The 21,900-nt window shown below is 38.8% G+C and overlaps 1 protein-coding gene across 1 annotated transcript in view; it reads left to right on the top strand.

Moving 5' to 3' along the window:
• The window catches only part of stxbp6 (syntaxin binding protein 6 (amisyn)), a 65,207-nt gene that overhangs the window by 7,995 nt on the left and 35,312 nt on the right, over nucleotides 1-21,900 (top strand). The window contains exon 2 of the mRNA XM_004082197.5: nucleotides 3,060-3,270. Within this exon, the coding sequence (XP_004082245.1) occupies nucleotides 3,117-3,270 (154 nt within the window). The 5' untranslated portion in view covers nucleotides 3,060-3,116. The remainder of the gene's footprint in view (nucleotides 1-3,059; nucleotides 3,271-21,900) is intronic.

Here is a 21,900-nt window from a genome sequence, read left to right on the forward strand (position 1 = left end):
TTGCTCTACATCAGGGGTTGGAAACAAGTTTGACACCAAGAGCTGAAATATTTAACTGTCAAAGAGCCACACCACACACTGACCTGCCAAGACGCACACACAAACACGCAATTAAAGCCATATTATTTTCCATAACACACTCCTCTCCCTACAATACAACAGCAAGTATTGTACTTGTGTTTATTTAAAGGAAAGTGTCCACCCTCAATACACACATCTAATGCAGCATAGCCAGAGTTAACACAGCGACTACCCTGGAGGTCAGATACCCCCTCCACACACACAGGCACCTCTCTCCCTATCTCACTCTTTTCTCTGCCTCTCTCTAACAAACACAACTACTCAGTGACGTGCGGTAAAGTTAATGGCTGGTGAGGCACTGACTCCTCTGAAGTCAGATTTACGATTATAAAACTGAATATTTCACTATTTATCCTACAGTAATTAACAGGTAATTATTTATAACTCATCAATATTCCTCTTTCAATGACACACCAACAAATACACAAACATCTGGACAGAGGATCCTGTCTGAGTAAATCATATTCACATAAACACATTAAATACAGGGCTGCACGGTGGCGCAGTGGTTAGCGCTCTTGCCTCACAGCAAGAAGGCCCCCGGTTCAAGTCCCGGCTGGGGGACATTAAAAACAGAACATCAATGGGGGACCTTTCTGTGAGGAGTTTGCATGTTCTCCCCGTGCATGCGTGGGTTTTCTCCGGGGTCTCCGGCTTCCTCCCACCATCCAAAAACATGCTTCATAGGTTAATTGGCAACTCTAAATTGACCATAGGTGTGAGTGCGGGAGTGAATGGGTGTGTGAGTGAGGACATTCTATCCTGCAACAAACTGGCGACTTGTTCAGGGTGTCCCCCCTGCCTTCGCCCACAAGTGGCCGGGATAGGCTCCGGCAGCCCCGTGACCCCGAAAGGGATAAAACGGTTAAGAAAATGAATGAATGAATGAATGATGAACATTAAATACATTACATTTCAGATGTGTGTAGCATACATTAAATTTTGACCTTCAGTAAAAATGTTTTACTTTTATAACTTTTCTTTTTCATTTAAAAACTAATGACTGACTTTTGCATGAAAAACTGATAATTGATGGAATATTAAAATATTCACACAAGCATGCTCAGTCAGGTGTGTTTTCCAAACTACATCCAAGAATGTTTTACCTTGCTGCAGTGATGGGATGATGATCTCAGTGGGATTACTGGCATCTCTTTTTTCTAGTAATCCTCTGCAGATCAGGTTTATCTTCAGTTGTAGCCTCTCTGAGCAGTTCCTTTACGTGAGTGTCGCTCAGAACAGACCGATGCCTTGATTTTACGTGTTTCAAGGTAATAAAAAGCGACTCGCAGACATATATTGAGCAGAACATCAACAGCAGATTGAGAGCGGTTCTTTTTACACACGGTTATTTTTCCCTTGGCACATTCCTCCAAAACGTAACAGGGCCAGCTCAGCTCAATCATCTCCGGTTTGCTCGCAGCCTCATCAGTGACAAGCGGGGATCTCAGGCAGTCAGTCTCTGCATTAGAAGGGTCGATGAGAAAAGTGATCTGCGGCCATTTCTGCTGCAGGTCCTCAAACCGCAAAGTAAAGTTTCCGTCCAGTTGCCAAAGCAGTGCCACGTTCTGCACTTTATTCATTTGGATTGCAGCCTTCTGCTGTGAGCTCCGCAAAGAAGGAAAGTGGGATGATTGCCGTTTTGTATGTGCACTTTGAAAAGCTTCAACTTGTTAATAAAGGAGACAATTTATGTCAGATCAGGAAATGACTTGCCATTCCGTTCAGTGAAAAAGTAAGAATCTTCCTATTCTTCCAGAAACGTCCTGTGTTTATCTTTATACTCTGTATTAAGCCATTTTGACCATGAGGGTAACAGTCTGCACGCACATGAAATCTTTATTTATTTTTTCCGGCATTGGGCATAACCCGCGCAAATGATTGGCGGTCACCTATGTGTCGGGGGCAGCATCAAAACACACACACTGCCAAGTTACTTTTATTATTGTTTATTATTTATTTTTAATACCCTCTGATGGATTTGAGTGTGGTTTCAGAGGGAAATAACTATAAAATGAAGCTCAACATAGAAAAACATAGTAACGACCCAGCTGGTTCGTCAGCGGGAAGAAGAGAGCCAAGCTGCGAATTAACTGGCTGTATTGGAGATCTGTCCATGCCCTATATACAGCACGACTGCAAACAGTCTGAGAGAGGGAGGAGTAAACAAAGGGGCAAATAGCATATTCTCCTCTCCGGCATCCCAAACAGCCAAACAGCATGAACTTTACATCTGCTCACAGCCCCCTCACTCATGGTGAGGAATTTTACACCCAAGATTCCCCACTTCCCATGAGTCTTAGATGCTGAAGGCAGGACTAACCCCCAGGTTGCCACAATGTAATGAGACGCAAAGAGCCGCATGCTCATTGGCCAAGAGCCGCGTGTTCGCCACCCCTGCTCTACATTATTGTTCAGTGATAATCCATCAGATTTATTTCAATTATTTGAGTAGTCTGAGATGGAGGAGAATTCATTAATAGTTGTTATTGTTTCACTGACAGTACATGAATCATTTAAATAAAGTAATATGTCATCTGCATAGATGAATTTTATGATGGCTGTATTTTGTTTTAATTCCTTTAATGCTTTTATGCTGTCTTATTGCTTCAGCCAGAGGTTCAAAAATATAGCAAAAAGAAAGGGGGTGAGTGGACAACCCTGTCTGGTTTCTCCTCCAAGAAAAAAACCTGTCAGTACCTTCTAACTATGTAGCCACGAGAGAGCCCGAGTCTGGGTCTCCCTGTGCCGGTCCCCTGCCCGGATATAATACAAGACTTTGCCAAACCAACTGTGCGAATTAGTGGAGCCTGGTTTGCTGGTGCAACCCCTGAAGGGATTTGCCAAGAGTTGAACAACAACATTGCAAAAGAACTTACTATCGCAGTCTGATCTATACATGAAACTGCAATATCATCTTTTGTTTCTGCTCACCGTAACTTTCTGTGTGCCCTGGTTTGCTCTCTCTTCTTCTCTAGGAAAGATTGTACCCCTTCATCCAAGTTGACAGCTTTTCACTCCTGCCTATACCAAAAATGAATACCAAGATAATCATCAACAAGGACCTCTTTTCTCCTCACAATGAAAGGTTGCTTGCTGTGGTACAAGTCAAGCGGAGAACGAAGAAAAAGATTCCTTTCTTGGCAACTGGTGGTCAGGGAAATTACTTGACGTATATCTGCCTCTCAGGTAAGAACACCTGAAGACTTGATTTCTTCATCTTTCAGTTGTTTTAATGTAGTCTGTCATTTCTTTTTCGTATGCTTCACAAAAGTTATCTGATCTGAATTACCAGCTTTTACATTTGGATTAAAACCTCTGTCCCCAGTGTGTTTATTCCACAGTTAGACTGCATTGTTTGTTTGGCACTCTTAAAATGCAACTAAAATTTGTTAGGAGTAAAATTTAACTGCACTTTGAAATGGACTGAATATAGACTGATTCTCTAAAATTAACATTGAGCAATAGAAATCTGTATCTGGTTAGCACACAGACAGTCTGGGTGACCACCTTTGACCCCCAATGTTTGCTGGACTAGTCAAATCTTTTGGGGAGGTTTCAGTGTTTTATCGAAGCTGGCTTGAAGAGCATCAAGGGAGCTGCAATGCGCACTCTTTAAGATGTGGCCGCTCCTGTCTACAACCCTTCATGGGCCCAGACAACTCAAAAAAAAAAACAGTACGTGTATGGGTCAAGCCCCCCCCAACCAAGCTTTATGTACTTTTATCTGGTATTTCTTTACAGATCTGTAAACAAATCCTAAACAGAATCTTTATTTTTATACTGTATGAAAGTGACATCCTGGAATCTTAAGCGTGAAAGCTCTTCTTATCAATTAATGCTGCATGGTTCCCCTTGGAAATGAGGACAAACCAGCACCTGCTGTGTTTGTGAGTGTATGCCTGAGCATGGTTCCAAAAAGGCTGCAAATGTGTTTATACCTACACATTCTGCTTTCTGTCACTTTTGAAATATGAAATGTGGTGTGCTCATCTTTTTTTTTGTGTTGAGCCACTCTATTTTTATCGTGTATGTTTTAAATTCACTCTGTTCCTACATCTCCCAGTCATATTTTAGCACGCCTATCTTCATTCTCCAGCTAATGCTGACGCTGATTAGATGCTGATGCTTTCGTCTCCTTTGCCAGTGGAATGCCATGCTGTATAAATTTACTGCTGGGCCTCAAGTCAGTCCTTATTAACTCTGTTAGATTTATGGGGAATTGAGTCATTTTCTCTCCAGAAACTGAAGTTGCATTCATTTATTTTACTTCTATTAGAACAGTAGCTGATATATTTTCATTTTAACTGATTTTGCCATAGCTATAAGATTTTGGCTCCAAAGGGGATGATTAGAAAGACCAACAGAGTTTCAGAATCCCAACTTTTTGAAGATTGAATAAACTACTAAAAGCAACTTTTAGTAGTTTAGAAATGACCTTAAGACAAGTGAGTATTTTACTGTAAACCTGATTCAAACCGAATCCTTAGTCAAGCTGCTCCACCACAAGCTTCTGTTTGTCTTCTCCCAGGTGCACACATAAGAGCTGAGCACACGTTACAAATTAACCCCAGTCTTTAGACAACAGACCTTCCAAAGGGTTCCATTTTTTTTTCTCTTTTCATGTGTAAATGAACATTACTTGATATTCACTTCTTGCAATGCCAGTCTCATTTCACTTGCAGCCTCACTCTTCTTCCCCTTTGTCCTACCATTCATTTTAAGTGACGAGACACTCTCCCTGCATGGTATCATCAAAGGAATTACTTTTCTTATATTCATTTTTTACGTTTTACATAAAAAGTAAGGAAATAATAAATACAAATACCAGAAAACAGATCGAAATAATTCCTTTTTCAGTTTAAACGTGTCCAAAAGGCTGTCGTTATTGTAGAAGTCTTCTAACAAGGCCAGATATAGGAATGGGCAAAGGACAGTGCACCCCCAAATGCTATGAATGCCCACCCTAAAACATAAACAAAAAACACGATGGCCTACAAATATCTTATAATAAAAATAAAAAACACAATAAATCCACCAAAAAAATAAAACAAATTTAAGGTGGACGTGCAGACAGGACATAAAAAGAAAAAAAGTAAAAAAAGAGAAATACTGCTCCAGAGCACAAACCAGTGTCCTGCTCGTGCTGGTCCCAAATGCAGTAATTGCAGAGGGTAGGAAGAGCATTCCTAATAAAACTTATAAGCAGGGGTGAAAGATTTTTTTCTTTTATGCTGGTGCAATAACAAAGTACATCAGCGTAAATCTTTTAAATAGCAGTAAATTCATATTAGGGGTCTAACAATTAATCGATGAATTGATTAATTCCAACCAAATTAATCTGTCTGATGCAAGTTGTTAATTGGGTGAAATCAAACTATACCATTCTAAAATCATTTCAAAATGATATAAATCAATTATATTGATATTGAAATATACCATTTGGAGTGAGGCGGTAGGTTTGTTTTACTGTAATATAAAAACGTCAAAGTACATCACAGAGACAACACACATTCTAGCAAAGAATGATCAAACCATCATAATTGTCCAATGTGTGGAAACACTTTAAATTGTGCAAAGACATGTGACCATACAGTGTGGTTCTAATAATGTTTCCTTTGGATTATTTTGATGTGGAAAAACAACAGTCGGTTAAACTTTATGAAACTAAAACGTGAATGGATTTGCTATTAATTCTTGTTTACTTGTTTGTTTGTAAACATATTTAATTTACATTTGATTATCTTGCAAGAAATATAAGGAATCTGGAAAACTCCACCTGCACTGTTCAGTACTCAGGTATTTATCTCTGAAGGCCCGTACACACCGGGACGAATTTCGCACGCGATTTTCGCCGACGGTTAACGCCTCGTGACTAAACAAAGGGCACCAATGAGAGTGTGCACACCGACGCGAAAAAACGCCACGCGTCAAAGCGTAAAAAAAAACAAACGCCTCGGGTTCATTTTTTTTTTTGCCGCGTCGCGTCAAAATCTATTCGACCAATGAGAATGGCGCTTTTGCTCACGTGTCTAGAGCTTCTGAAGTTACAGTAAAACACAACTTGGGGGCGCTCAAACACAAAACTGCCTTGCTGAGCACACATACCAGCGAAGAAGATAGACGCCGAGTTGCATCTACACAGCCGCGAAGAAATAATGACGGACATTCTAAAATATCCCCGAACCAAGCACCAGTTGGAGCAACTGGTGCTTGAAATATTCATGTTTTCTTTGTATTATTCTGACAAGCGCGTAAATACTTGCTGTCTTCTTCTGAGGGAAAAGCGAGTTTAAGAAGCGTAAAGTTGCGCAGCGCCACCTTGTGTACAGGAGTATTCTGTTTACATTAAGCGCCATCTAATGTCAGGGAATGAAATTGCATGTTCGCTCGGCTCATCGTCAGCGAAAATCGCCTGGGTGTGAACACAAAAAACGTGGCGAAAAACACTGGCGAATAACGCCTGGCGAATATTCGTCCCGGTGTGTACGGGCCTTGAGTCACACTGGTTGAAGTTTTGACCTCGATTTATTTTATGTCAGTGAATCAGATCATTCAAAATGAACAAACATCGACTATGAATTGGATGAATTATGATCTGAATCGTTGTTAAAATGAATAGTTACAACACTGAGAATAAATCTTGATCATACATGCAACCGTTGACGGGGCTTTGTGGAAAAAAATATTTCAATTGATTTAAGGATGAAAGAACTTAATAAATACAGGAAATGCACCTCCTTCTTTAACATTTTCTTCTTGTCTTCTACTAATTTCAGCTTGTACATAAATATGCTTCTTTGATTGTAAATGAATTGAGTGTCCCCACACAACAAATCAAAAGGTATTCTGTAAGTCACACATGCTTAATGTGTTTGTTTAGGGAAGTGAGAAAATTAGCAGGCAATGTGAAAAGAGAGAGGGATGGAAATCACATTTTGTAGTGATAAGACACTTGAACACCAAAGAAAGGCTGAAATGATGGGATAAAGTACTGACTGGTTCACAGTTTTAGAGGCATCAGCCAGCAGCTGCTTCTTTCTTGCATTGACACTGCTATTCTGTTGGTGCATTTTGAGAGTAGAGCCAAATAACCTTCATTAGGAAGGATTATAAAGAAGTTTCTCTTCCTGTATTATGAGAGATGTTACACAATGTCCTAACCGTCTTCTTCAGTCACGTCCCGTCTGACTGGTCATCTACTGATCTGTTTTCTAGCATTTTTAAGATTAACAGAAGAGTGGAAAACTGTTTTTGCTCACTTTTTTTGATTTTCTAAGACATGAAATTATTGTCTGACTGTTTAAAGCTTCCTGTCTCTGTACTAAAAAATCATTAGCGTGAAACCAGCCAGCACAAGCTCTTGCATGTGCCTTTTTAGATACAGAGCTACTTGTGTGTCTTTGCGTGTGCAGCATGTGTGTGACAGTCTGTACGGGGACTGTTTGTATTCAGGGGTGGGGGAAGGGCCTCTCTGACAGTCTTATGGTTACAGTAGCAGATCCTGAAGGCCCGAAGGCCTGCAGTGGCAGAGTTATGTAATTTTCCACATGTCATGGCAAGACTAAGCACACAGTTTGTGGAATTTATTAGTAAATACAACAGCTGGTTTACAAGCGGTATAAAGGTACTTGGATGAATTGTTACTGGACAGCGACAGGAATGCTTTACATGTGGTCTTTTAATTATGATTATACTATTTTTAGCCAAAAACAAAAAACAAAACTGTCGTTTTCCATGACAGTTTCTGCAGGAGTTCATTAGAAATTTGCCTCCTAGTTGCGTGCGGGACCGTTGGGGAAGAGCAACCCCACCTCTCCTTTTCGTCACCCATCCTCCTGCTAGCTTACAACCTCAACCTAACATTTCTGGTGCAACAAAAATGGCGAGCAATATTGCAGCAGTACAGTTTTGATCAGACGAGGAAAACGTACATGGATCTATTTGTTTGCAAGTGGATGTATCAGAAATGAGCAGAGCCAGCTTCTATGTCACAACTATAAGCTTTTTCCAACTGCATTTCTTTTGTCTTCTCCTGATTCAGAAGGAATTTAATAAAGAAATACTCTGAAACTTAATTTTTATCTTAACTTTCCTTGTATAATTTTCTTGTATAGTTACAGTCATGTTGTTGCGCCTGTATACAATGTGTGCGGGGTCATGGGTTGTATGTGTCTATGGAGAATAGGGGGTAGAACACAGGGGTGAGTTGGTTTTAATTAAAACATTTTCCTTTTTTTTCTTTTTTTGTTTTCTGTTTTTAATTGTAAAGCGCTTTGAGCTGCATTGCATAAATAGCGCTTTTAAAAAAATAAATAATATTGATTAATTGAGATAGATTCACAATGTCCTCCATCATCAGAAAAATGCAACAAGAACTGTTTTTTTTTTAACTAATGTTATTTTTCATTTATGAGAGGTTTGCGAAAGGATTTGGAAAATAAAATATGTGAACATATGGATGTTTTTTGCAGATGACTTTGTTACCACGGCATTCGGCGAGAGTGAATGTGAGACTTTGAATTGACTCTGTTGAATGCGTGACTGTTTGTCTTTGGCAGAGAGCTGCATTTATCATTGGGAAAGAAACAAAAAGCCTGGACGAATGCCACTTGCAGAGCAGAGCTCGTGTCAAAATAACATGTGGCTCCATAAAAACAAGGCGGCTTTGCTGACTTGGCTCTCTATTGTATGGCTTTAGGCAAAAGCTTGAAAATCAATCCTATAGTGGGAAATCAGGTTAAGAAAGGTATTATACTTGTCTTCCATCAGAAGTTCTAGCAGCAACAAATCCAAGTGATCACATTTTATTTGAAAAATATTTTTTGGTACATATTTATGATTTAATTCCGTTCGATGCGGTTAAATCAAAATGATGCTCTTTCTTAAATTGTTTTTCCTGAAAGATTTAGAGTCTGTTAACGTCTGGACTAAGTATTTAGAATTTCATTGAAAAATATGTTAAATATTTCACAATGCATGAATTTGATGTCATTAAAAAGAAAATTATAAAGATTATGTTGCTAATGTTTTGAGGAATAGTTGGATCTTTCCTGTTCATTTGTTTTTAAACTTTTACTTTATCATAATGATAAAAACACTTTACAAACAAAATTACTGGAAGTACTTTAACACTTGATTTTTGCAAGACACTTCATGCTACTACCTACCTATGTAATTACAAGGGGGCCTGATCTGGGTCGCCCTGTGGAGGTCCCCAGCCTGGAAAAATACAAGGTTGTGTAAGGAAGGGCATCCGGTGTAAAATTCTCTGCCAAACCGAATCACGGCGAATCAGTAAAAGACAAAAGGGATATGCCAAAAGATGAACAAATTCAATGGCTATTGGTTACAAACTAAAATCAAATTTTATTTGATATTTCTAGCAGAAATATTGGACTATTTTTATTTAGTTTCAAAGAAGTTCCTCATTTCATGATGGTTTTCGGATGATTTTCTTTGTTCCCACTACAGCACAGAGACATATGTTAACACTTTCACAAGAGCATCAGGGGTCTGGAGAACATAGAAGCGTGCTGGAGCTGTGCCAGAACCTCAGCTTAGGCCACGCCGGCCACTGAATTTCCTCTTTGATCACTGAGTTTCATGCGGTGCCTTTATGACTGGACCTTGGGGCGCAAACACTGGACCGCCTACAAGCGGTTTGGCAGAGAAAATGTGAGGCCAGTTTACTGAGATAAGATGCTGTGAAAGTTCACTGGTGGTAGCCCATTAGTTCAACCAGTTCTATTTTGTTTTCTGATCTTTGCAGAAAAAACAATTTTCTGCTGCCATGCTTTTGCTATTTATCTTTGGAGTAAAGTTTCTTTACTTTAGTGTTTTTACAGTTTGAAAATAAAGAAGAAATCCCCTCTTGGCCTTCTGAATCCATTCAGGGAACACGTTTTTTTTTTGCATGTGGCAACCCTGTTCATCTATGACGTTCAATGCTTACACTGTGTGGGCATTAGTGGTTGTGTTTATGCATGATGTGTTTATGCAAGCATGTTGCATTGTGGGCTGGTGCACATGTTTAATGTTTTGAGTGGGCTGCTTCATGCCTGTTGTGCACTCTGAACCCTGCTGGTGTCTCTGCTTGAAGTACATCTCTATCTTGTCAGATGAAAAGCACAAAAACGATTCGCTTCATCTGGCTAGAGTTGGTGGGAGTGATTTATGATGAAAGAATAAGATATTCTCACTCCCATTGGACTCTCTCACACACACACATACACACAATGGTGCTTAGCCTTCAGTTTAAGGGCAAGGATCTCTTTCTTACAGTAACAGAGTCCAACCTCCTTTAAAGACTCACTTTATGAAAATTGTGTTTTTGTGTCACTTTGGTATTTTTCTGATGGTAGAAGACATTTATAAAGAAATTTAAGATTAAAATTAGATTTCTGAGTATTATTTTTGTCAAACTATTGTGAATCAGGAGCAGATGAAAAAATGCAGAGTGAAAAAGATTGAATTTGTCATGCCAAAATTGCGCTGGGTGGCCTACAAGCTTCCTGCTTCGCTCTATTCCTCTCGTAGACGACTAGATCCATGTGCGTCTTCATTTTTCTCGCCCGAGCTGCATCTGGCTCATAACTTTACGGCTGGTTAGCTCCAATATTGCTCACCATTTTTGTTGCACAGCTAATGTTAGGTTGGGGAATGAGCGGCTGTAAACTAGCAGGAGAGCGCATAATCCATTGACTGTATAAAGAAAACTGGATTGAGCAGCTGTGATTTATAGAAAGGAAGCCAATTCACGTCACCATGTTGGAGCCAGAAGACAGGGTTTGGTCCGAGTCGGTCTGAGTCATTTTTTCTATGGTAATTATTGTTGCCAATCATGAATTGGCTTGTTCGATGTTTACACCTCTACCACTGAAAGTGGCCTTGGGAGAATCAAACGTTCGAGGTGGGGGCCAGCTGCAACTACATGCTTTTACTGAGGCATCTGATTGGTCAGGTTATGATACGTTGTGATAATGAAAAATATCATTAAAAAATAGGATTAACAAGAAGAAGGAATCAGAGCAAGAATTGGTTATTTATGATTGAGCAATAACTGTTTATTTCTCTGTAGATGTCTGTGGGATTTTGGCTTCTTGGAGCCAGTGGGTACTTCCTATTTGAAACGCAAGGGGGAGAGATCACTCAGTCCAGTTCTCCATATAAAGTCTATGGTGTAATCGTAAAGATCATTTATGGCTGACGGGAAGGGGGGGGGGGGGGGGGGGGTAGGGTTGTTCTGCGCCAATGCACAGCAACCTTACAATTCCGAGTTGAATTTCTAATAATATACTGCCACTCTGTAGAGACTATGTCATAGTCGACCCAGGTTTTTTGATGTTGGCTAAAAATGGCATAATTGGTTGAATGCTGTATAGCATTCAACCCTTTGTTTTCCTCTTACGCAATCGTCCGCCGTTTTTCGGCACTTAACTCCTTCTACAATTTTCAACCTATTTTAACCATTCAACTATTAAACTGTTCAGCTCTTTCAGCTTATTACTGCTATGACTTTTGGTTTTTCAAATCCTTGAACTTTTTAAGATATTCCAGGATTTTCCATGATTTTTTCTCCATTGAAATACATGGAGAATTTTTCGTGCAGAAGTTCACAGTTAAACTTCTTCTACAATTTTTCACCTATTTTAACCATTCAACTATTAAAATGTTCAGCTCTTTCATCTTATTCCAGCTATGACATATTGTCCTTCAAATCCTTGAACTTTTCCAGATAGTCCCGGTTATTCCCGGATTTTCCAATATTTTTGCTCCATTGGCCACACCTTTGCTTCTTTAAACAATTGTAACTTTAACATTCTTTTGGCTAGAGACACCGTTCAAACATTGAAATGTTCACAAGGTTTTGGACTTCAATATAAGGCTCAAAATTATTATGGGATGGCAACACCACCTACAGTTTGGCGGCCATTTTTTGCCAAAATGTGAGGCAATTTTAAACTTCTTCAAACTTTCACCTATTTCAATCATTCTACTATTTCAATGTTCAACTCCTTCAGCTTATTCCTTTCAGCTATTACTTTTGGTCCTTCAAATCTTTGAACTTTTCAAGATTTTCCAGGATTTTCCAAGATTTTCGCTCCATTTAAATACATTGAGAATCCTTGAAAACCTTTGGTTCTTTCAACCATTGTAACTTCAACATGCCTTTAGCTAGAGATACCGTTCAAACGTTAAATTGATCACAAGGCTTTGGACTATAAAATAGGTTTAGAAATCATTATGGGATGTCGACACAACCTACTGTTTGGTGGCCATTTTTTGACCAAATCTGAAGCAAATATTGCATTTAACTTCATCCATGGCTGGAACTGAACATATTGAAATTCACTGGATCTGGACATATAAGGAATGTGGGCGTGGTTAGCAAACAAACTTCGTTGCTATGGACGTCCAAAGGTTTACTTTTTCTGATTTGTCTGAAACTGACGTCGATTGGTTCGTCATCCCCAGGCGACCCAAACATAAAATGGTTGCTATGGAGATAGAATTAATAGAAAAGCCGCCATTTTGAAAAAAGTGGATTTTCTATCAACTTAGACAAGTAGCTTTTACCAATATGATACTCTCAAACAATGTGTTTTTTTGAGTCGGTTGATGATGCTGATGCCAATGCTAGCACTTTTAGCCATTTTAGCAACATCTTCAAATTTTCAACAGTTCAGCCATTTTATCAACAATTTAAGCTTTAATGCTTAACTCCTTCTACAAATTTTGACCTATTTTAGACATGCTACTATTACAATGTTCACCTTTTTCAGCTTATTCCTACTAGGACTTTTGATCATTTAACTTTTCAAGGGTTTTTCCAGTACAGTTCAGACATTTCTTCAGCAAATTTAGCTTTCATTCAGCAGTACAGCATTCAACCCTGCATTTTCTTCTGGAAATGCAGCTCCTTCTAGTCATAATTAAAAGACCACTGAAAACACTTTTAAAATGGATCAATAGATCAGTGTTTTTCAACCTTTTGAACACTTTAACACTTTAACCTTGACAAAAATCCCGTGGCACAACAGCATCGAAAAATTTTAAAAAAAGGAGAAACTCATAGTGTGTATTGATCTACAGCCCCTCCGCAGTCTCGCATGCATTTTTGAGATAATTGTGGCAGAAAAAGCTGGAAGCTGCAGTTGTTTTTTCTAAAAGATGTAATAAAAGTTGAGTTAGAAGATTTAAAAACTGTTTGATGTGTGTTCATTGTGGTTTCAAGACGTTTAACAAGGAAGACTCATTGTGCGCTGAGACGCTGTCACTTTAACCCAATGCATCATGGGAGATGTAGTGCAAACAGCCGCCGAACGGAGACAGACTCGCTTCGCTTCATTGTTTTGTTCTCGTTCCACGGTCTGACACCGGATTCTGTGTAAAGCTACACCGCTAAAGACGAGCTTTAGCCGGTCTTTTTGTTAGAACTAAGTGATTATATGAGCATAATCAGAACAAGGAAGTGAAGACTTTAACCACTTCTGATTGGTCAGACTGATGATGTGTGATTAAGCCTCCAAGAATGATTGGTAGAGACAGTTAAAGGGACGGGACTTTTCTGAAAACAGAGCTTAAGCTACGGCTAAATTGCGTTACCGTCATTCTTATCAAAATGTCTTTAATAGAATCAAATAAACACAAAAAGTATTTTATGATCTTTCATATTCCTAACTACTCAGTGTCTTATCAGGGCCTGTTTGGATGAACACAGAGCTGATATCCTGGGGATGGTAAATGTTTTTAGATCAGTTAATGAGGGCAATTTCCCACGGCACACCTGACCATCTCCCACGGCACACCGGTTGAAAAACACTGCAATGGATGATTTGAAGTGGGAGTTCAATTTCAACTCCATTAGTCATCATTGTCTTGGGCTTATTTATTATTAGAGTCTCCAAAAGCTTTTATTCTTCCCCGTAGTGGTCAAATGCTAATTAAGTCTGTAGCTAACATGCCATTAAACAGCTGTGAACATCTACAGTGGAACTGAGCTCTGACTTGTAGTTAAATAATACTAAACAAGGACACAGCAAACTTTAAGTCTTGATAAGGGAGGGGGGTGAGTAACTCTGTAGCAGTGACCTTCTGTGGTTGTTCATTATAAAAGTTACAGACAAGAAAGTGCTGCAGAAGATGACAGGTGGTTCAGCTGAGAAGCATTCTAATTCAGAGCGTTTCTCACTGGCCCCTGTTTTTTTAGCTGATAACACTGTAGAAAAATGTAAGGGGAGTGTGGGAAAATGCTTGGTAATGAGGTTTAGTTGACATGGGGATGTGGGTGTTCTGCTGTGGAGACCTTGGTGATGCTTTGTGCTGCCCACAGGCACAGGACCTCGCACACAGTAAACTGTGTTCCCTCATTGTCTGTGCATCTGCTTTTTTGATGCATGCAGAATGTAACCTGCATACACAGAAGTTTGCCATTGCATCTTTCATTAGGAGTAATTGGCTTCTTCTAGTTCAGCTCATTTTTATTGATTAATCAAGGACTTCCCTCACACCTTTCTGCGATCTGCCTTACACAGTTAGCCTTCATGTCTCTCTGTTGCCTGTAGTCAGAAAGCTTTCTGTAAAGATTTTGAACCTGTAGGTTGAACAGTTGAGAAAAAGCTTAAAGAAGGTGTAGCTGGATTAACGCTTTTACACCAGAGCTCCAGCCCCAGTGTTTACATTCTTTGAAATATCGTAACTTTTTAACCGTTTACACAATTAACGTAATCTTAGCGGGTTCTGAAGCGCGGAAAAGCAGCCTTGCACTAAAAGACAACACTTTACAGAAGTGACGTGCTTACGCAATCGTTGAATGAGGTGACTCTGTTGTGAAGAAAAGAGAAAAGTTTCGCACTTTGGTCCAAAGTCAAAATGAAAAGCTGTTTTTCTCCACGTCAGAATCTGCTAATTCGCATCAATCGCGTGAACTGTCAAGGAGTTACTATATGTCAAAGAGCGTTAGTTATTTTGATGTCACAAGAAAAAATGTACCGGTATGTAATGGACAAAATAATTATCTTTTGGAATTTGTCTGATAAAAATTAAGTGTACACCAAAAAAAATCTAAATTTATCTTTAAAAAAAAGTTAAAATTCTATTTTTAATCATTTTTTTGTTGGGTAGAAATGAAGATAGCTAAAAATATCATTAAACCTAACTCTTACATTTGATTGGGAGCCACTTACAGACTCTCTTAGTGTTTTCAATATGTTCTTGTAGCATTCTTCTGATAATGGAGGGCAAATATAAAGAAAATTAATATTAAAATTACTTTTATGAGTGTTTCTTTACTCAAATTGTTGTGAATCAAGAGCAGATGAAAAATGCAGTTTGAAAAAGCTTGTAGCTGTGATATAAAACTACATTCCAGGCCACGAGCTCTCAGCTCCACTCCCTTCTGATGCGTCTGCGTGTAGACAAATAGATCCATGAATTTCTTTGTTTTCCTCGTCCGAGCTGGCATCTGGCTCAAAACTGTATAGCTGGATAGTTTCAATATTTCCCGCTATTTTTGTTATAACAGTAGTGTTTGGTTGGGGTTGTAAGGGGGAAGCTTGCGGGAGGGAATGTAAACAGATGGGTGATGGGAAGTAGGGGCAGGCTTACTTTCAGTTTTTATTTATAAAGCCCAATATTACAACTCAGTTGTCTCAACAGGCTTCACACCGGTAATTGCACAAAACATAAAATCACTTAAAAAATTTAATAGTTGATTGCTAAAATAAACTAAACAGACTAAGCTAAACTGGGCATCCATGCCCTCAGACCTTCTCGGTAAGGTAAACCTCCTAAAAAAAAGAAAAAAAAAATGAAAAACAGATTCCAAGAAAAAAAAAAGTTCAGTGAACTCAAATATTTGATTTGTTTGGGGTTTTTTGTTCAGGGCAGACTGTCACCTGTCTGATATTCTGAAAATGTAGTATATGGTGACACAGTTTTTGTTTAAATCTGAGTTTCCAGGTTGTTCTTTTTTAAAGTTTTTTATTTTTTTTTTTAAAGTTGGACAAAGAAAATAATTCCAAAAACAAAGTCAGGAAATTGGAAGGTGTGGTGTGCTCAGTCTCTGCTAGTTTTTTGTTCTCTAACAGCAGGTGGGACCCAGCAGATGAAAAGCTCAGGTGTTTTGAAAGTGGTCAGCGTTGTGTGTCTGTGCCTCCTTATGAAGAAATAACCAGCCTGTATGTGTGGCCTGTGTGTGTGGGCATACACACATATATGCCGGGAAGTCACTGCATTCCTCAGCAGATTTTCTCCTTACAGTATCATAGACTTTCCTGACTTTTTACAACTCATGCTGCTTGTTGTTTTTATTGATAAGCACTTCAGGCCTTTTGATATCTCCAGAATTTACATACCACCTCGTTAAACCTGTGTTATTATTGCTTTTTATTTATGTGTCATATTTTGTGGCTGAAAATTGTGAGTATGGGTGTTTTTTGTTTTTTTTATGTGTACCATCACAATTCTTGTTCCACTTGTGTAGATCTGATCCTTCTGAGTAGGAAGTGTCAGATTTTCTGTTTGCTCTCATATATTTGCTTGAAGCTGCAGACAAACAACAGAGAACACAACATAATAATCTGAAGAAGAAATACTTCCTGTAAGATTCATAGTCTGGCCAAGAAAGAAAAGCTTTCAAAGGAAAAAAGTAATCTCAATGTTGCTTTCAAGGTTTTTTTGTGCAAATAAATTTCGAAGCCTGTCTTCCTTCTAATCCAGAATTTTTCAAAGAAGGGGGACAAAAGTAAAAAGGGCACAGATAGAAGTCGTTTGAAAGTTAGCCAAGTGGATAATTAACAAATGCATGTTTTGTGTCAATCTGAGAGCTTGTTTAACTGTTTCATATCTGACTTTACTCAATCAAATCAGGTCTTTTTGGTTCTTTTGCACATTAAAACTGTCTGTAAAGAAGGCTGGAATGACTCAAATGAGTGGGCCAAGCCATAAAGGATCTAACAGAATTCATTTTTACTAGCATTCTTTCATTACATAGCCAGTGCACAGCAATACCAGATGTTCCACAACATTATGTTTCTCAATTTGTCACAGCTGTTTGGAGGTAATAACAGTCCTCATGTAGGGCCAGCTAATATTAGTGAGAGTTTGTCAGTTTTATGAGGAATAAACTAAAATGTTTTACTTTTATATTATGATTTCAGTTTTTTTTTCTGTATCTTTTTCTTCAGCTTTATCCCTAATGCTCTTCTTCAGCCTCTTATTCATCACTTATTTTTTCCCTTCTCTTTCTTTTGTGAGCCTCATCTGCTCTGTCTTGCAAATTTTTAATAAACAAAGAACTTTTTAGATGAGATTTTAGTCATTTTACTTTTGGCTACTTTGGCATTATCTAATTGATTACAATTACTTACAATTAATTGATTACTTCACACTAATTCACTTTTTAGCGTCTCTCATTCTCTGCTCTGCTACAAATCAATCAGCTGTCAAAACGTTGATTATTTTAAACCCACACCAGGTGTTCACAAATTAATGTAGTTATTTTCTCCTAAGTCAAACTTTTAAAACAGGCACATCATCCACTGGATCACAATGTGCTTAACTTCAGCAAATCACAGCTTGATCCCAATAAAAATGGTTGCAATAAACTTACTGGGTGAATGTGGCCTTTGAAGCAGTGCCGTAACAAAATATTTAAGGGCCCTATAAACAAGGACAAAATTATTTTTTAAAATAAAAGTTATTTGTTATATTTATTTAAGAACCTTATTGATTTAGTACGAAATTGGTATTTGCAAGTGAAGTTGTATCTACAGGGGGGTAGACGCTCCCCTGTAGATTTGCCTTTGCAGGGCTCCAGACTAACTTTTTTCACTAGGAGCACAGTGGCCCCTAACTGAAAATTTTAGGGGCACAACCAGAAAATTTAGGGGCGCACACCGTAAATCAACATTCTAACCAAATCTACTAATTTCCACTGTATTACTAATAAATACTTTAATAATAGATGCAGAAATTACAATGTGCTGTTTCAAATTCAGTGTCACATTTTTTTCTGCACTTTTGAAGATGCAACAAGAAGGTAAACTGACAGCACCATCGCTGTCATGACAGTACAAATAGTAAAGAAAACGGATGGAAATTTATCTTGGTGACACCAAATAGGTGCAGCCAAGATGCACAATAAGCGTGTTTGAGATCACCCAGGTGAACTCAACGCTGCGCAGATCACCTGGTGTGTGACATATATTTTTGTTTTTGCTCCAACATCACCTGTCAATCATCACAAAAATATCGCGAGAAAGGGGTGGGAGCAAGGGGCAAACCTACCCGGACACAGCTGAAAACTGAACTGACTGAAAGCTGCCCTACAGACTACAAAACAATGCATTATGGGACATGTGTCCTGATGGTTTTTGTAGTGGAGTAATTAATTAAAATAATTTAAAATACCAATTCATTAAAAAAGGCTACATCCATCACAAAACATTAAAATAATCATAACATATATAATAACACAGATAATACTAAGGGGAAAAGAATATTAAAACTAAATTGAATGTTAAGGACAACTCCAATTTCCTGTTCTCCTTCAGTCTTGCTGCAGATTTGCTTTCATCTCACAGCCCCCCCCCCCCCCGCCTGGTCTCCCCAACGATCCAGGCGAGGTGCTGGTTCATCTCAAACACGTCTATCGTTGCATTTTCCCCAAGTATTTTCAGTGAGTCTAAAACTGATGTTGGTTTTGCTCGAGCGTGTTTAAAGTTCAAGCCCCGTTAGCTGTCACGCATGTAGGTGTGGGACATTTATTCTCCTCAGCTGACCCGACTCCCGCGGGAGCGGTGTGCTGCCGTAACGGCCGTGCATAAACCGTTTGATGCGCCGCCGTAACCAAAACCTAAACCTTCCTCCGGTTCTGTGCGGCCCAGAGAAAAGTTCAGCACGGACTGCATGTATTTAGAAAATTACGAGCGAATAAATACGTTCTAAAGGAAAGTAAGGAACTCCTTAATGTGGTCCGGGGAGGGGGCTGTCAGATGTCCTGCTTTCAGGCCCTGTCATTGTCACGCCCCCAAGAGTCATATACCCCACTGTGATTGGTTGCTTTGTCAGCTCCGCGCACGACAATGAAAAAGTGTCATTCGTACAAACTGGCGAGCTGCAGTAACATTAAACATTCATATTAAGGCGGGGACTGCAAAATATCATCTTGGGGGCCGCAAATAGCCCGCGGGCCGCGAGTTTGAGACCCCTGCTGTACACTCTGGCACTGGTACACCAGCCGCAGGTCGGAAGAACGAATCAATAGTTCGCTTACCCATAGTTCAGACGCACATATCAGGTTGTGATATTTGTCTCCGTTTCCTTCCCACAGATGTTTACGCGCACTCGATTATCTCTAGGCCCCTCCCCCTACACGCATTTTAGCCACTCACAGTGGCTTTCCCTATTCTTCTCACACGCAGTGGCCGCCTCACAGACAGGTATCACGCGAGAGTGTACGTGCTCGCGTTTCATGAGTATGCGCGAGTGTGTGTGCCTGCCTGCGTCCGTGTGCGCTTGCGTCTCATTGATTATTTCATTGATCATTGACGTGCCCCTTCCACGTTTAATGTATAAAAAATACGGAGGGTGGGGGAGGCAAATTTACTGGTCGCGCATGTGCGACTGGATGTAAAATTCAGTCGCACACTCTCAAATTTTGGTCGCAAAATGCGACCAATTGCTCGCAGTCTGGAGCCCTGCTTTGACATGGAGTGTTAATAATGGAGGGTATTGTTCTCTAAATCATTTAAATCAATGCAGAATGTGACCTTTTTCTTTGACGTCTGCATTTTATGTGGCAAAGACATTTTAATAGCTGATAGGACTCTGTATCCTTACACCAAGCAAAAGGAACGCTTCCTGTTTATTCTCATAGGACTTCAAATTGATTCAGAAAACTATTTATCCATTCACATGAGCAAAGTGAATACCAAAACTGAAAATCATACAAATGGAATTAAGATGACCCTAAAGATCCACTTTGATCATTTTTTTAAATCTATAATAAAATCATTCGTAGTGGTTTTTAATTATAATGATCCTGTTTTTCGATTAAAAAATAACTGTTTTTTTCTAGGACATAGTTTCTGTAGAGCAGCAGGAGTTCATGAGAAATTTGCCTCTGCAATGTGGGCGGGGCAGTTTGCATAAAGGAAGCCCAACCCCCCTTTCCCTCTCTTTTGAGTAGGAAGCTTGATGTCTTCCCATCATATTTTTTACGTTGCAAATAAGCTCTTTCTAAAACTGCATTTTTTTTTATTGAGGTTAATTTTCCTCATGTGTGTCCTCCATCATTAGAAAAATGCATGTTAAAAACACTAAAAGAAGATTTTTTTTGGTGGGTCTTTAAATGTTGAACAAAAACTGATTCCAGAAAAAAAATACTTGCAATTTTGTGTAATTTATAAATGTATGTCTTGCTGGCCACATTTGGAAGCAAGAAGAAGATATTTTCAGAGCTCTTTTTTTTTTTTTAACAATTTCTTTAAGCTGCAACTTTTGCTTGTTCCAAGTGTTGGAGGAGTGTGTAGAGTCAGCAAAGTAAAAATGTAACCTTTTTCTCCTATAAAATGTAAGGTTAGTAAGAAAACTAATTATCTTTGAAGTATTTTTGTAAAATATCTTCATATTATTCTTATATATATTCTCTTTTTTTCATCTTTTCCCAACTCTTAGAGCTCTTCTTGGCTGTGTGACTTAAAGCTAAAAGTTGGAATTGTGTGTGTGACAAAAAGCTGTGAAACTGAACTTGGTTTCCTTCTCTCAAAAAGGAGCATCTTATTTGTCTTCACCAGCAGCTTCTGTTCAGACTTTTTCAGGAAAGTAGCTTTGAATGCCTTAACTATTTTTAATAAAGATTTTGTTAGAAAGGGACAAAACCACTTTTATTATCAGAGTTAACTGTGATGTACTTTAGAAGGTAGTGAGCCTTTTTCAATTTCCTGTTGGAAACCTCTGGTTTGCTGCCAACTCCAAAAAAAAAAATAACATTGCCCATAGTTTAAATTTATTCTTCCACTTGAATGTGTAAAATTTGCAGTTAGATGTTTTCGTGGCTTTGGCAGCAGATGTGGCTGTATGTTTTTTTTTAAGAGAGAAAGCTGAGAGCATTGATCAGGCAGTTTTTCCTTTTTTCATCTTGGTTTTGGCAGAAAAGCGCCTTTCGCTCTCACACTAAAGATTTGCTAAGCTGTCCTGCCGGTATTGGTGCAGAGAGCATGTGCGGATTTACACTTTCAGACAGTAATGAATGTCAACTCCCCTCCATCTTGCATTCGAAAGGAAAACAGTGAAATTTAAAAATTATCTTTACTACATGAGTCATATTTGGTAGAAAAATTGATAAATTATGGAGTAGGGCTGTGAGAAACTTGGTTAAAGTACTTAATATAAATAAAAATATTCAATCTGATACAATAATAACTAACACTTCTGATTCACATGCACATTTGAGCAAAACCTGAGGATACTTATGTCATTTTAATGCTGCTACTATTGATTTTAGAGTGAGGGGCTGGGATTTGCTGAGCCAGTGCATCTGGAGTTAACTCTGTCAGTTTCTTTAAGTGGAGAGTGGATTTATCTCTGGCCTCAAACCCAAGAAGAATTCTGCCTTCAAAGCAAATCTGAGTCCAGCTGCAGTCTGTAGAAAGATGCAGGGAGCTGAAACGGATACTGTGCATTATCTCACCATTTCCCTTTTTTTGATTTGAAATAAGGAACCATGTGAGCAGCATTGTTGGCTGTAATGGGTAAAGTAAAAGTATATCCATCAGCAGATCCTTAACAAATCACTTCAAGTTTGCACGGTGA

This window comes from Oryzias latipes, chromosome 22, assembly GCF_053564925.1.
Source record: "Oryzias latipes strain Hd-rR chromosome 22, Olatipes_Hd-rR_3.1".
Lineage (NCBI taxonomy): Eukaryota > Metazoa > Chordata > Actinopteri > Beloniformes > Adrianichthyidae > Oryzias > Oryzias latipes.